General features: G+C 39.4%; 1 protein-coding gene across 1 annotated transcript in view; it reads left to right on the top strand.

Annotated features, from left to right (window-relative positions):
• Window positions 1-14,543, top strand: part of erf (Ets2 repressor factor) — a 64,923-nt gene that overhangs the window by 34,136 nt on the left and 16,244 nt on the right. The window contains exon 2 of the mRNA XM_030147903.1: window positions 3,571-3,805. Coding sequence (XP_030003763.1) covers window positions 3,571-3,805 — 235 coding nt within the window. The remainder of the gene's footprint in view (window positions 1-3,570; window positions 3,806-14,543) is intronic.

Here is a 14,543-nt window from a genome sequence, read left to right as displayed (position 1 = left end):
CTAACTAGCTACTAGGCTAAAGTGATCACAACATTTAGGTTATCTTAATATAGGTTTACATTATGTTCCTGGTGGCCACGGGAGCCCTATTTGTCCGAAACGTACTGCACCGTAGGATTTTGGCCATTTTTTTCCCTCCATATTCAAGTTTTGTTACATAAATGGTGCACTACATTTCAGCCAATGGGGCTGCACCGCATCCGAAACCTCAGCCATACTCCTCTGTGTTTTCCTCTGTTACATGCTCAAGGCCTAACGAATCGACTGCGGAATTCGTTGCCAACTCTTTTAAGAAATAGATTTTGATCGATTTAAATGATTCGTTGTTGCAGCACTACTGTATGGAGCAAATATGCAGATCATGCTGATGTTCATGTCATATGGTCTCACAACATTTAGCAACATAGTGATATTGAATCGAAATCAAAACTTTTTACTCTGAGCGTATACCACAAGAGTGGGTGAAGAAAGACAAATATCTAATTAAGGTGCTGCTGATCGCCAGTAAAAAAAAAAAAAAAACAGTGACAAGGAAATGGTTAACTTAAGAAAAGCCACCCCTGTCAGCATGGATGGACATAACACTGGACATTTACAAAACAGAGAAAATAACTGCATTGGTTCATCATAGACTAGAACTTTTAGCTTCATGTTGGGTAAAAGGGTTCAACATATGATCATCCAGAAGCCTGATTTTATTTTATGTAAATGAACAATCACAGCTACACAGTCACTCCCAAATGTTTATGGTTCAAGATCTGTGCTTTTTAAATGGTTTTTCTATTACTTTATTTCAATTCTTCCTTCCACTGACCGTTGAGAGAAGCATATATTACAGATGCAGATTTGAGAAAATGAGCCTACAGCACACATGTAAATATAAGTGAATGTGCAATGTGTATATGAATATCTGTACATTGCCCAAGATGTACATGTCAATGGAAAATTATAAGACGCAATAAATAAATAATTATAAATAAGAAAGAAGTGACACTGAAAGCCAGGTTGCACTCCAAACAACCACGAAGGATAAATAGAGATAAAATATGTAGGCTAATGTGTTATTTAACCTTTCTTTAACTAGGAAAAGACTAATCTTTTTTTGCAGGAGCGTCCTTGCCAAGATGAGCAGCAGTACAGTTAACAAGGTTTCAGACAGGATTTCAAATACACAAGTAACACGAAGAGTAAAAAAAATGAAAATACCAACGGTAATTACAGAAATATTTGTGTAAATGTTAATATGAACCAGTCAAAACATCGACAGTGAAACGTGTCTGCCTCTGAAGTATTTAATATCACTTTACAGTCAGTTAATGAGTCCCGCCGCCTAAGTTTAAGGTCATTTTTTTACTGATTCCAGAGAGTAACAAACTCAAACTGCCCTTTTTCCAGCTCATTACAGGCTTTAGGGACAGAGGATATGAAAAGTTCTACAGCTGAACTGGAACTGCCAATACTTTTTAAAATTATTATTATTATTGCATATAGATTTGTAGATGGTAAGCAGACGCCAAGTAGACTCATGAATATGTCAACGTTAGAGTGTGTTCAAGTGTTCAACAAGCGCAGATGAGTGAGGGCTTGAAAGGTTGTAATAAGCCTCAGCGTTCCATATCCAGAGCATTTAAGAGTTGAGAAGAAGCATGCATGTAACGCCGTCCTAATCCGGCTCAGATGTAGAGGTGGCAGCAGCAAGTTTCCATTTAGCCTTGAAGGATAGATGAGACTTTTAAGTGACTGACCAGATCAGACAGCCATGATACAAGCAACAAAAGTCATATCAGACCATCAGAGTAGGACGTACATGCTCCGTAGAGTTTCCAGAAAGAGTCCCTGTTGGTTTCAATTTCCAGTTTTTCCAGTTTGTGTCAAATTAAAGTGTCTTACAGGATCAGCCTGATTTGATGCCGTCACAGTGATAAATCCAACTTGTTTTGCGTTAGTGATACACATCACAACAACATGATGAATACGATATCATTATATTGTTATAAACAGACTAATGGAGCTGCCATGTGTCATTTGTTTCTGAGCTGAGGCCTGTAAAACGAAGACGACCACATTTCTCTGTGTTTTTTCGGCTGATGACGAGATGAGACATGTCGACTTTAATCTCACTCAAATTAAAACTGCACCAATGTCACCGAAGACGAAGTGAGCTGAAAACATAGAAAAGGAATTATGTAAAAGCTGGATAAGGTCACGGCAACGAGCGGCTTTAGCCTTTTAAATCTGTGTCAAGGCTGCTTCATCAATCTGCTTCAATCCTGGTTGTTGTTTTAATTTTTTTATATTCCCTTGCATGTGACTGTGAGAACTGGTAAATAAATACATATGTGTTAATGGTCATGAGCTTTGGGTCATGACCGAAAGGACAAGATCCCGGATACAAGCGGTCAAAATGAGTTTCCTCCGCAGGGTGGCTGGGCGCACCCTTAGGGATAGGGTGAGGAGCTCAGTCACCAGGTAGGAGCTCGGAGTAGAGCCGCTGCTCCTCCGCGTCGAGAGGGGCCAGCTGAGGTGGCTCGGGCATCTGTTTCGGATGCCTCCTGGACGCCTCCCTGGGGAGGTGTTCCGGGCATGTCCCACCGGGAGGAGACCTCGGGGAAGACCCAGGACACGTTGGAGAGACTATGTCTCTCGGCTGGCCTGGGAACGCCTCGGGGTCCCCCCGGAAGAGCTGGAGGAGGTGTCTGGGGAGAGGGAAGTCTGGGCATCCCTGGTAAGACTGTTACCCCCGCGACCCGGCCCCGGATAAGCGGAAGGAAATGGATGAATGGATGGATGGATGTGTTAATGGGTGGTTGTCAAAGCTGGTTAGCGGTGCATTAGCTTTAACTAGTTACTGCAACCACTGTGCTTTCACTTGGTCTTATTTCTTCCATTTGCAACGTCTGCTGTGTCAACATGATATCATGAATTGTGTAAATATACACACCACTTTTAATTGGGGTATTATCTGTACGCATTATAATATTTGTATGTTCACGCCACATCAAATACCACACGATTAGTGGTTAGGGTTAGCGGTTACGGATATGTGAACCGGAGATCTTGGTGTAAATTGACAACTGATTAAATGGCATTGAATAACATGCAAAAGGATGAAAATGCGTATGTATAGCACGCCAAATGCCATAAGAAGTGGCGTGACATACAACGCGATTTCATCAGATCAGTCTGGCTGTGTGGAAGTTTGATGCCTAGTGTTAGAAATCGATTTTGCGTTTTGTGCTGAAACCATATTGAAATTTTTTTACAGGCCCAATCCTAGTGTGTATGTTTTACTGTGGTCAGTGTTAAATCTATAGTGAAATGTCTTTATTTGTTTGTGTGAGGTGTGTGTTTTTTGCAGTGCTGTGCCGGAGACAAATTTCCCCTCAGGGTGGATTATTCTCCAAAAATGTACACGTATTGAACAAAGGCATGGAAGGAAGGAACAAAGAAAGCAAAAGGGGGAATAGACAGTTATAGAACAGTCTAGTTCTACCTGTGTTCCACCTTTTCGTGAATCTGCCTTTCATTCCGATCACCCTCCTGAACTCTCTTCTGGTCTCCCCTCCCCAGGGTTCGCCTTCCCAGAGTGGGCCTACAAGCCAGAGTCGAGCCCAGGCTCCAGGCAGATCCAGCTGTGGCACTTCATCCTGGAGCTGCTGAGGAAAGAGGAGTATCACGATGTCATCGCCTGGCAGGGCGACTACGGCGAGTTCGTCATTAAGGATCCGGACGAGGTGGCCCGCTTATGGGGGGCCAGGAAGTGCAAGCCCCAGATGAACTACGACAAGCTCAGCCGAGCCCTAAGGTGAGGCCAATGAGACCACGTCCAGCCGCCAATGTCAACACAGCTCTGGAAAAAACAACAGAATGTGCTTCAGTACAGACACATTACAGATATAACAGGGTTTCTGCAGGTCATTTAAAAGCATTAAAAGTCATTAAATAGATTTTGTGAAAATTAAGGCCTTAAATGGCATTAAAAAGCATTAAATTCGATGTCCAGAGGCATTAAAAAATTAAATACTCTTGATGGAAAAAAAGCATTGTTATTCCCGATTTATTTTGATAATATAAACATTTAATAATTTTGATAGGAACTATAGTGTGATGATTGACAGGCGGAACCCTTTAACTGGTTATTGTTTATAACCAATACATGAAGTCACAACACCGGATGCTTGGAATGCAACGTGCTGTGAACATGCTCATGTCGTGATGAAAGAGCAAAGGGAATATTGGCAAACGTTGGAAAAGTGGGAAATGCAAGTTTCAGCAGAAGTAGTTGGAGGAGGAACTATTGAGAACCTGGTTAAAGCCTGTCGATGGTAAGCCGTCATAAAACTATATATAAAACTGTATCTGCAGTTGGACATGGGCATTACATTTTTTTAAAGTGGCATTAAAAAGGGCATTAAAAAGCATTAAGTTAGATTTACTGATACCTGCAGAAACCCTGAATGTCAACACAGCTCTGGAAAAAGAAAACAGCAGAATGTGCTTCAGTACAGACACATTACAGATAGAAAGAATCATCATGAAGAGCATGAATTGTATACAAGTCAACCTACTATAAAAATAAACACTTCAATCTCAGCCAAAGGCTTCATTAGGGATGGGAATTGATAGGAATGTGGAGAATCTGGTTTCATTATCAATTCTCTTATCAATCCTCATTGAATTGGGGAATAAACTATAATACATATGGCGTTACATTAATTTCAAATGTGCACTAACATTTTGCATGTGATTCAAACAAACCTCCTAAAGGGTTCTAAAGGGGTAAGTGTTAGATCTACTGCAGCCTCTGAACCTGGTCATCATGGAGATTATTCATAAACAATACTAAAGCACAACGCTAAAATTAACAGTATCGATAGAACTCGGAGGAGTTTAATGTTAGCAGTTGCAACAGAGGACGCTTTGTTGTAGGCTCCGACTCCAGAGTCACCACCCCTGGCACTAAGCAGCCAGTCAGAGACGTTCCATTGGTGCAGTTTAATTGGATGCTGTGGTTAAATATTTGTGCATGATGGACGTATTTAACCCTTTGTCGAAATGGAAGCCCTCCATCTGTTCTAAATGGACCTAGTGTCGTCTTCACTGGTGAAATACAACCAGACTTTAGAGGCATCAGAACCAAAATATGGAAATGATGTGATGATGCATTTGAAGCGATGAAGTTGCAAAACCAATGAGTGGGATCGTTAAGCAAACAGATTAATGATTCCAAGGAACTGAGCTATTGGAAACAACTTCGATACATATATGAAGTATTACATACAGATACAGAAAGTCACATATGAAAGCATGTGTTTGACCCGTGCCTCAGTATTGGAGGAGGTACAGCTGTTTACTGAGGCTAGTAAGGACTGATGCTAATAAATAGCCACGTATTAAGTTATGTTTTCTTAATAGGTGTCAAAACCGCAGGAGTCAAACACTGGGTGACAGGTTTACAGTGTCAGTCTTAAGTTACAGGATCTGGAAATGTGTGTGTGTTGAACTCCACGTGAACTACGATAAGGCCAGGGAAGCATAGCTGATAGATCGATGATGGATGATAGATTGATGTGAGGTCGAAGACAGTACAGCAGAGTCTTTGTGTTCTTTCAAAGTTACAGTCGGTCTGTGTTTACTCCTCTGATTCTCTGCGTTAGAGGCAGGCGTTCTGCCCAAAAGATCACATCATGATGTTTTTAATCACGATTGGAAGCTCAGTCTTTATTCTCACTTTTGGAATGTAATGGAAGTGTAAGTTCAGCAGGACCAGAAACAGCTGACGTTTGCTCAGTTCCAGAAAAATACTACATTAAAGATGCCATTTAGAATAGAATAGAATAGAATAGCCTTTTATGTCTTATTTGCTGTATGGATTTATTTGATATAAAAACATTGATGCTTAAGTTAATTAGATAATCAGAACTGGTGTCTTCTTCCTCATATTAACACACAAGATCTTTTTTTAAGCAGTAATTTATTGGTCCATTTAACAGAACATGATATATACATACATACAGTTCAGATCTCCACACCACACATGGGTGAAAAGGCGTAGGCTGAAGCAACAGCTTATTTCTGCCTACCCTATTTACAAGAAGGAAAGAAGGAGAAACAAAACAAGATAACAAGATGGCACAGTTTTAAACAGTAATATGATAAAACAAATGATATAATCTTTAAAAATCTTAGATTCATACTGATAATTGGCTTACTTTACTTTTTGCTAATATTCTATATTTATTGAATACCTTAGTTTTAAACATCCTTTTAAATGTGGTGACTGATGTGCATGTTTTTAAATCCATGTCAAGGTTATTCCATAATTTTACTCCAGTTACAGATATGCATTTGCCTTTTGTGTTGGTCCTTGCCTTTGATTTGATCTTTCAATTGTTTTGCACTGAAAAGTCATATTTTTACAGTGAATAGCACCTGAAGGCGTTCTGCATATTCTGTCAGACATCATGACTTAATTTCAACAGTTCTAGCAAACGCATCACACAAACTCCAGCATGTTAAACCAAGCCATGATGCAATTGTTCAGACAGGTACTCGGCCCATTTATATTATTACCACTGGAGCAGAAACGTTTTGACAACACCCTTATTTGTTTAATGATGTTATCTATGATTCCTGAAACCATATCAAGTGTCAAATTAAAGGTAATCTGATGTTTATTCTTAGAGGAGGAACCCACCTTGGTTTCAGTTTAAAAAAAAAAAAAGGAAGTTCTTGGAGAATGGTAAGAGCTTAGGCGGCGATTATCTCACTCAGACACAATTTTCTCTGTGTTTACACGACTACACACAGAGAAAAGACACTTAATCACGCTTAATCATATTTCCAGGCTTCTCTTCTTTGTCGAATGATTGATTTCATGTCATCAGTATTGGTTATGAGTGAGTTTTATGGCCTTGGAATTTGAGTGTTCAGTATTTCTTATCTTTTCTTTCTCTCACACAAAGGGGAAGGCTGAGACTTATTTACACTGTTGAATGTGAAAATGGAGAAAAAAAAAAAAAGAGAAAAGAATCTGTGTCGTGAATTGCGCCTCTGTGTTGCGTGCTGAAACTCCACGATTACAGTCTATTTAGGAACACACACCTTCACCCTCCACAGAGCACATGTGGGATGCTGCAGAGTTTTATTTATCTGCCAGTCTGTTCTCATCATAAACACACATAAACACACACACATGCGTACAGCTAGTCATCAGTGTCGCCTCCTGTGTTGTAGGTTGGTGTGGGTTATCGTTCGCCATGGTGATGACTAGTTACACTGCCTCGTCGAGTCACCACACACACTTAACACCTTGTTATATGTCAGCCCTCCTCCAGCCCATCTGTGTCTTGTTTGTTTCTTACACCTTTCTTTGTGTCTTCAGTTTACCTCGTATAATTCCATACGACTGTAACCAGAGACTTTCTGCCTCACCTGCACTTCTCTGCAAATGCATTTAACATAAACTCCCTACACATCAAAACATCACACAGAAGCAGAAATCCAATTTAGCGTAAAGTTTATTTTACGCCATTGTTATAGTACAACTACATGAGTCAAATCATCTATTTATTGTCATTAAACACTGGAGATTGAATGTAAAAATAGCATTTCTGTCTGCCTTTTTAGGCTTTGTAAACAACTTACACTGGGCAAATATGATATAAATAATAACTTACCAATGGTGTGGTAGTCCTCCATTCAAGCCATTAAACTGTAGCAGGATAATGTCATTAAGAGAACATAGGAATGTGGAAATAATCATGGGAATACAACATTTCAGGTGAATGGAAACCATTCTAGCAATTATGGAAAATTATCATGGTGTAATATTTGTAAATCCTTATCAAAATATGACATAAAACTGCTTTTATCGCTCTCAGTTGAAGCATTTTTAACCCAATCCATGGTCTTCTCCACCATGATAAGGTTCAGATGACACACTCAAGCCACATTCAGAAGAAATCGCTGTGGAGAGCATCAGAACTGACTAAAATACTTAATGTTTCACCCCCTGTGGAGTTTATCAGCAAGTGTTGTTTTGCAACATTTTGGATGATGGTTATTTATTATGTCCTCTGTTTTTTGGCAGATTTTTGTAAACAGATATGTTGAATAATCATCCCAAATGTGAACTGGAATGATAGAAACACTGTTTTTAATTGGAAACAACAAAACTGACTTGTGAAAGGGTCCCCTGAGTTTTCCACAGTCGCAGGGAAAATGCTTCACTAGTCTAAAATTAAGTTAAAACGAATGCAGTTTTTGGTCAAACATCAGATTTTCTGGAGGACGATCTCAAGATGCCAAGACCACAACCACAGCACCTATAAATATGATGACCAGCCGTGGAAGACGATGCCACGTTCTTCCAGAAAAACTCAATACCCATGCGCTGCCTACATGTACGAGATCAGCCACAACATCCATGCACCTCAGGAGTGGACGCCCACGGTCGTCTTTACCAAGTTACAGATTGTTGTACAGAAGGAACATCCTCCACCCGGATATCATGGCCTATCCTTTGGAGTTGGGCTTGTGTCGATACAGCCTCAGTGCAGGGCCCGTTTAGCAAATCACAATACTTAATACTGATCAAAATACTTATAACTATACTATTATCTGTCATGACACAAAATCATCTTCAATGTGGCTCATTCACAGACAAATAAAAAAACACCACGCACAGCAAGCTGACACGGATCAATTACAGTATCTATACAGCAAAAGACTGATTTCTGAATAAAAATGTTAAATAAATTAGCATAGAATCTACATTATACTCAACTATCTAATGAATAAGATAAACTACAGGTGGAAAAATTATTACTAGATTTGCTGCTCTAACTGTTTACGATGTATATTTTGTGTGTGTGTGTGTGCACGTATATATACATACAGATAGGTGGCTATTTGTCAATTAATTGTTTACATCCCTATCAATTAATTGTCGATAAGAATTTGCTCGATTAAATTACAATAATTGTCGGTTAATTGCCCTTTTCCACAGTGGTATTTGTGGTGTCGACAGTAGGGGGCGTCACTGCCTAGACTCGGCTTTATCGCTGAGGTTGAATATCGGGGGGAGTCACCCTGTCCACCTGTCCGAAGGCAGCCAGGTTGTCCGCACTGCAATGTCGCGACTGGAACAGGATTGTGGCGTTGAGTTAGAATCGCTTTAGGGACATGGTGGAGAGAAACACAGGGCACAGCATCTCCCCATTCCTTGAGATTCACCCCCTGCGTTAACATTTCTTCTAAACTGCCCCTCTTCAGATCCATTTGTTTTGTTTTATTTCTCTGCAGAATGTATTTAGTTCTACTCCATAAATGTCATTGCCTGTACTGTATCCAATGGTACAATAAATGAATCATTAAGGAAAATGACATGCTTTTTTCATGAAGTATATAAACAATATTTAGCTTTTATTCTTATAGACCCTGTTGAAAGAGAAATTCAAGTTCACAGGAAAATCACCACTTATCAATTTATCGTTAATCGATCGACAAGGTCAACCAACTAATCATTAATGAATTAATTGATCATTTGCATCCCTAGTGGCTATATAGATTTTGTCTTTAATTATACTTGCATGGAGCAACTGTAACATAACAATTTTCAACAAAACAGTGGATCTGAGAAACCACTGTACCAAAGCTGGGAAGGCCCTAGAAGCAACTTGTACTTGATATTTCTGACATGAAATTCAAGCTGTTGTTGGTCCTGTTACTTCAGTTGCTAAATTAATGGAGATTAATGGGTTAAATGAGATCTAAAGGGTTGTAACAGTAAGTCACTGTCAGTATGATTCAGGAGCCGGTGCTTTCTCTCTGTTCTGACGACTCTTTTAATCCTGGTCCAGCTGCAGCTAAACTTTGTCGCCGACGTCTTTGTTGTGGTTTGTTTCCCTTTTTTACGGTATATGTGAATGAAAGGCTGTAAATTAATGTGCGTCTTTGAAACTCTCATCCGTCTCCGCTGGATGTGAAGGCTCTGATTGATGCTTTTCTGCATCTTTTGAAGTAAGTGTCGTACATGTGTGTGCATTCATGCATGTACGTGTGGGTGCGCAGAGTCGTGCAGGTCTGCATCTGTGTGTTCACTCCTTGGTTGAGTCCATACAGTCCGGGGCCTTTCTAGTTTATTTGAAGGAGGTTCAAATAGTCTTCAAAGGCCTCCATCAAACCCGGGTCCTGGTCCGGTATGTGCGACCGGTTGCCTCATATTGACTCAATACTCCAGGTCTGTGTGTGTGTTCTCTTCACATGTATGTGCGTGACTGTTAAACCGACGTGTTCGGAGTCATCCATCTATCCACACATCTGTGAACATTATGTCTACATACAGGCCTGTTAACACTCACTCACAAATAGAGCTGTTTACCTTCTGCACTAGTGTGGGATGTGTGTGTCCGTGCAGGTCTTTTCTTCTTTTAGATCTGGTGTGTGTGTGTTTTGTTTTTTGTTTTTTTACCTGCAGAACTGCCTGCCGTGGACTTGTTCATTTCCATCCCCACCGCTCGTGTTTCTCTTTAGTCAGACCTCAACTTTATATCAAATGACTTAATGCATGTTGAAAGCCATTGTGCTGCAGTGACAAGTTAATCTCAACTTCTCAGAATAAGGTTTCAGTGTATAAACCGTTCCATACTGTGGCGTTAAGTGGTGGATAATTAGTGCATGAAGCTGAGTAATTTCATAAAGGATTCTAGGTTCAGTATTCCTCTCTATTTATGCCTTTTATTGTTTATATTATATATAATTCTCACCATTCACTGGTATAAAAACAATGGGAGACACTAATAAAAATAGCACTAATCAGAATCAGTTTTATTCACCAAGTACATGAATGCATATAAGGAATTGTTTGCAGATAGAAGGCAAATAAATTAAGATAAATAAAAACTATGTACATAAAAACAGAGGCATCGACTTCTACACAATAATAGTGTAGCATGGACAACAGCATTATCATTATTTCCATTGCAGAATCATGTTGTTGCGTCTCATTCTTCTGCTGAGTTCAATATAGATCCAGTGCTGTGCCACTTTATTTCCTCAATTTGTTCATAATTAAACTATAATTGTAATTACATTGGTGGTATAGGCTAAAAAGAATTGACAATATCACTGTTTACTGTATATGTATGGTAATCATCATGTCAAGTTTCATGATTTTATTGCCATAGTTGGCAACTAAATAAGAAATCTGCTACTATTTTGAACGGATTTTTGGTTTGATGCAGGATTCCCGCGAGGTCTCACAAAGTCTTGAATTTGCAAATGTGCATTTAATAAGCACTACTTTTTTAATCCTTGCTCGGCCGAGGTTCCAGAACAGGTGAAGAGATACAAAAATGTCCCGTGTCAACACTGCAGACCACTGATTGGTCAGAGTTATCTCTGCATCGTCAATGCGCGACATGCCATTAAAAAAATAAACAGATTCGGAATTTAACAGTAAATATACCAGTAGGCTAACCCATGATGACAGCCCACAAGATGACACCATGGTCAGTCGAGGAGGTTCAGACATTTCTGTCCTTGTTGGCCGATGAAAACATTCTGCGTGACCTTAACGGGGTAACGACCAACAAGCAAGTTTATCAGCAACTCTCTGAGCAGATGTCATGAAGTTACAGTACCTGCAGCATCCTTATGATGACCAGGTACTCTAAAGTAGGTAGTATCCTGTAATAGAAACAGTCTCCTGGAATAGTATGTGGTACCTGAGTTGAGCCGGTGCCATGTAGTGGAAACACGACATAAGTTGTCTTAAAATGGTCTTAAATTTAACTCATAGAAACCTGTAGGAACCCTTTGATAATTGTTTGGAGCTGTATCTTTTACCACAGTCTAAAATGTATGATGTTTGATGGAGTGTGAATGTGTGTGTGGTAGATGTGAATATGCTTTTATATTGGTTGTTTATACCATTGTTCATACTGGTTTTATGGTATTGTTATTTGTACTGTTAACCAGGGATGGGAGTTGCAAACTGGCTAAATGCTATATACTCTTTGTGCAGAACATCAGATGTTCTGTTTCACTGCATTGTCCCTAATGAATAAATGAATAAATTAAGTTGAAAATTCACTGATTCCAGCCTGAAAACACATAATACCTTTGTGCAATCGACCAAACGCAACATAATCTCACACTGATTGACATTTTTCACCACTGTCTAAACCAAATAGCAAATTGATCTAACCATAAAGTAATCAGCAGTGAAAATGATTCCTAGTCAAAGCCTTTATTGAGTTGGGTTTTTTTTCCCACCACTGTTTGCTGCTGTGGTCCATCCATGTGTCACACATGTGCGCTTCCTTCATGCCTGAGTTGTGCGATCACTCGTGTTCCTGCCTGCGTCTCTGTGTGTTTGTTGTGTTACATACGAGGTGTGGGTGTGCGTAGTAGTCGGCTCCGTCAGAAGTGGTCCTTCACTCACTGAGTCATTGAGGGGCTGGATGGGCGGCTGGTTCTGTTCCCTGTTCAACACTGAAGCACTGATACAGTTTAACACGGCTCTATTAACACTGATGCCCACGTGACAGGTTTTTATTCTGAGTCTAAGGAAGTAGTGTTTTAGTTTTATTTAAAGCTCCTTAATTATCTGTTTTAGTTTATATCTATATTTATTCATGTGGTTTCATTGTTCATCCAGGGTTTTTTCTTCCATTATGCCACTTCCATGCACCACCCATGCTATTTTAGCTAAATTCAATGTGGAGAGCATCGAAATTAAATAAAATGACATGGCCCAAATGTACTTTTTTTCAGTCTTTATCTTTTTTTATCTGTTCTAGCTTCTCTAAATTTATCTACGCATATTCGGTAATAGGTCATAAAAATGATATCACAGTATGGATTTTTTTTTTTTTTTTTAAACTCCAACACAGACGGCACCAAATCTCCCTGAAAATGTAGGTAAAACCCAGGTTCATCCTTGTGTAAATCCTGATTAAAGCTCCAATCCAATCAGGTGAAATAAAGGATTTTTTTGTTGCCCAAAATAAGCTATTGATCTTGTTTCGTGGACACATATAACAAAAATCGACCATATTAACCCATAAAGACCCAGTGCTACTTTTGTGGCAGATCCCAAATGATTTTTTTCTCCATTTCTACCTTTCTTAACTGATTTGTCACTATTTTTTTTTATATATTATCCTCTGTATTTTGGTGGAAATCATGTATTTTCCTATTTTTAATTCACAGATCATGTAGATATTCATAAAAACTCAGAGTAAATTCAAAGGTAATTTTATCAAAACAGAGAAAAATGAAGAAAAAGTTTCTATTTCAGCCACTCCATCCACTGTCCTTTATTAAACTCCACCTGTGAATCCATGTTGTAGTAGATGACTGTGTTTCCACGGTAACTACGGAGCCTCTGAACGTCCAAATGGGTCATATCTGATGATGATGAAAAGATGACAAACTGCATTTTACACCAATTATTTGCACGTCTTGATAGGATAAGTGGATCAACAGGTATTAAATGGTTTATATCTGTAGATGGTTTGTGTCGTCGGTGGCTGTTTGGGTCCCTGTGGGTTAAATAACCATTACATAAACTGCCACTCTTCCTGCTTTGAGGTAATTTTACATTTCTCTCACTAGCATGGCTCTATTAACACTTACCGGCAACCCGAGACTCATTTGCAGCTTTGCATTCAGCACAGTCCCTTTTAACGTACAAATATAGACAGACAAGGCCGCTCGTATCTACTGGCAACGATGAATAACTTTTCAGAATGGAGCAGCCAGTCGCAGCTGAATGAGAGGCACTGATTTAGAAGTTTTCATGTGAAGAAATATGAATGTGGTTTGGTCCTGAGGCTATCGGTGAGTCACAGGGAGCCATTTTATCATCTTTTAGATGAGCTGTCAGCGGCTCTATTCACTCCTCGGCAGCGCTCTGTGTACTGGCGATGACTAATGCCTGGGTACTAATGGAGCCGCCTGGATTCAACCCGACCAGAATGGCTGTCTCGATGGCTCACTTCCTTAAGTAATCACAGCGAGGGCCTGAATCTGTGCTCGCATTATGAGCAGCTTGTTTAATTGTTTGCTCTGCTCTGAGTAATGTGGAACGAAAGATTTTTATTTTCACCTTCATTCATCAGTGTTACATTATCTTAAACCTATAAGCTGTTGGAAACTACAGGGCACATTACTTGTTTTTTTTTTTTTTTTTTTCTTTAAAGCTTCACGTAACCATAACATGCTGTGTATATGTTACACAATTACACAATACACTGATTGTGATTAGTTCATGTGAGCACAAGTGTGTTGCATAATCATCTGTGAAGGACCCCATTTACTGCATAACAGCAGGATAAAACCAACAGTAATGATTCATTTCCATCACTACTTCTGTGTAGTTTTTCCTCTGGGTTTCATTATATGATCACAGCCTTTTGAGATGCTCTGATACACTAAATCAACAAAAGTATTGGGACACATTGAATTCAGGTGTTTCTTTTCTTACGGGTCTGGGATACAAAACGATAATGACTAATATCATAATATAGTTATGT

This window comes from Sphaeramia orbicularis, chromosome 11, assembly GCF_902148855.1.
Source record: "Sphaeramia orbicularis chromosome 11, fSphaOr1.1, whole genome shotgun sequence".
In the NCBI taxonomy this organism is placed as follows: domain Eukaryota; kingdom Metazoa; phylum Chordata; class Actinopteri; order Kurtiformes; family Apogonidae; genus Sphaeramia; species Sphaeramia orbicularis.
The sequence above is the reverse complement of the archived record's forward strand: the minus strand, read 5'-3'. Positions and strand labels throughout refer to the sequence as shown.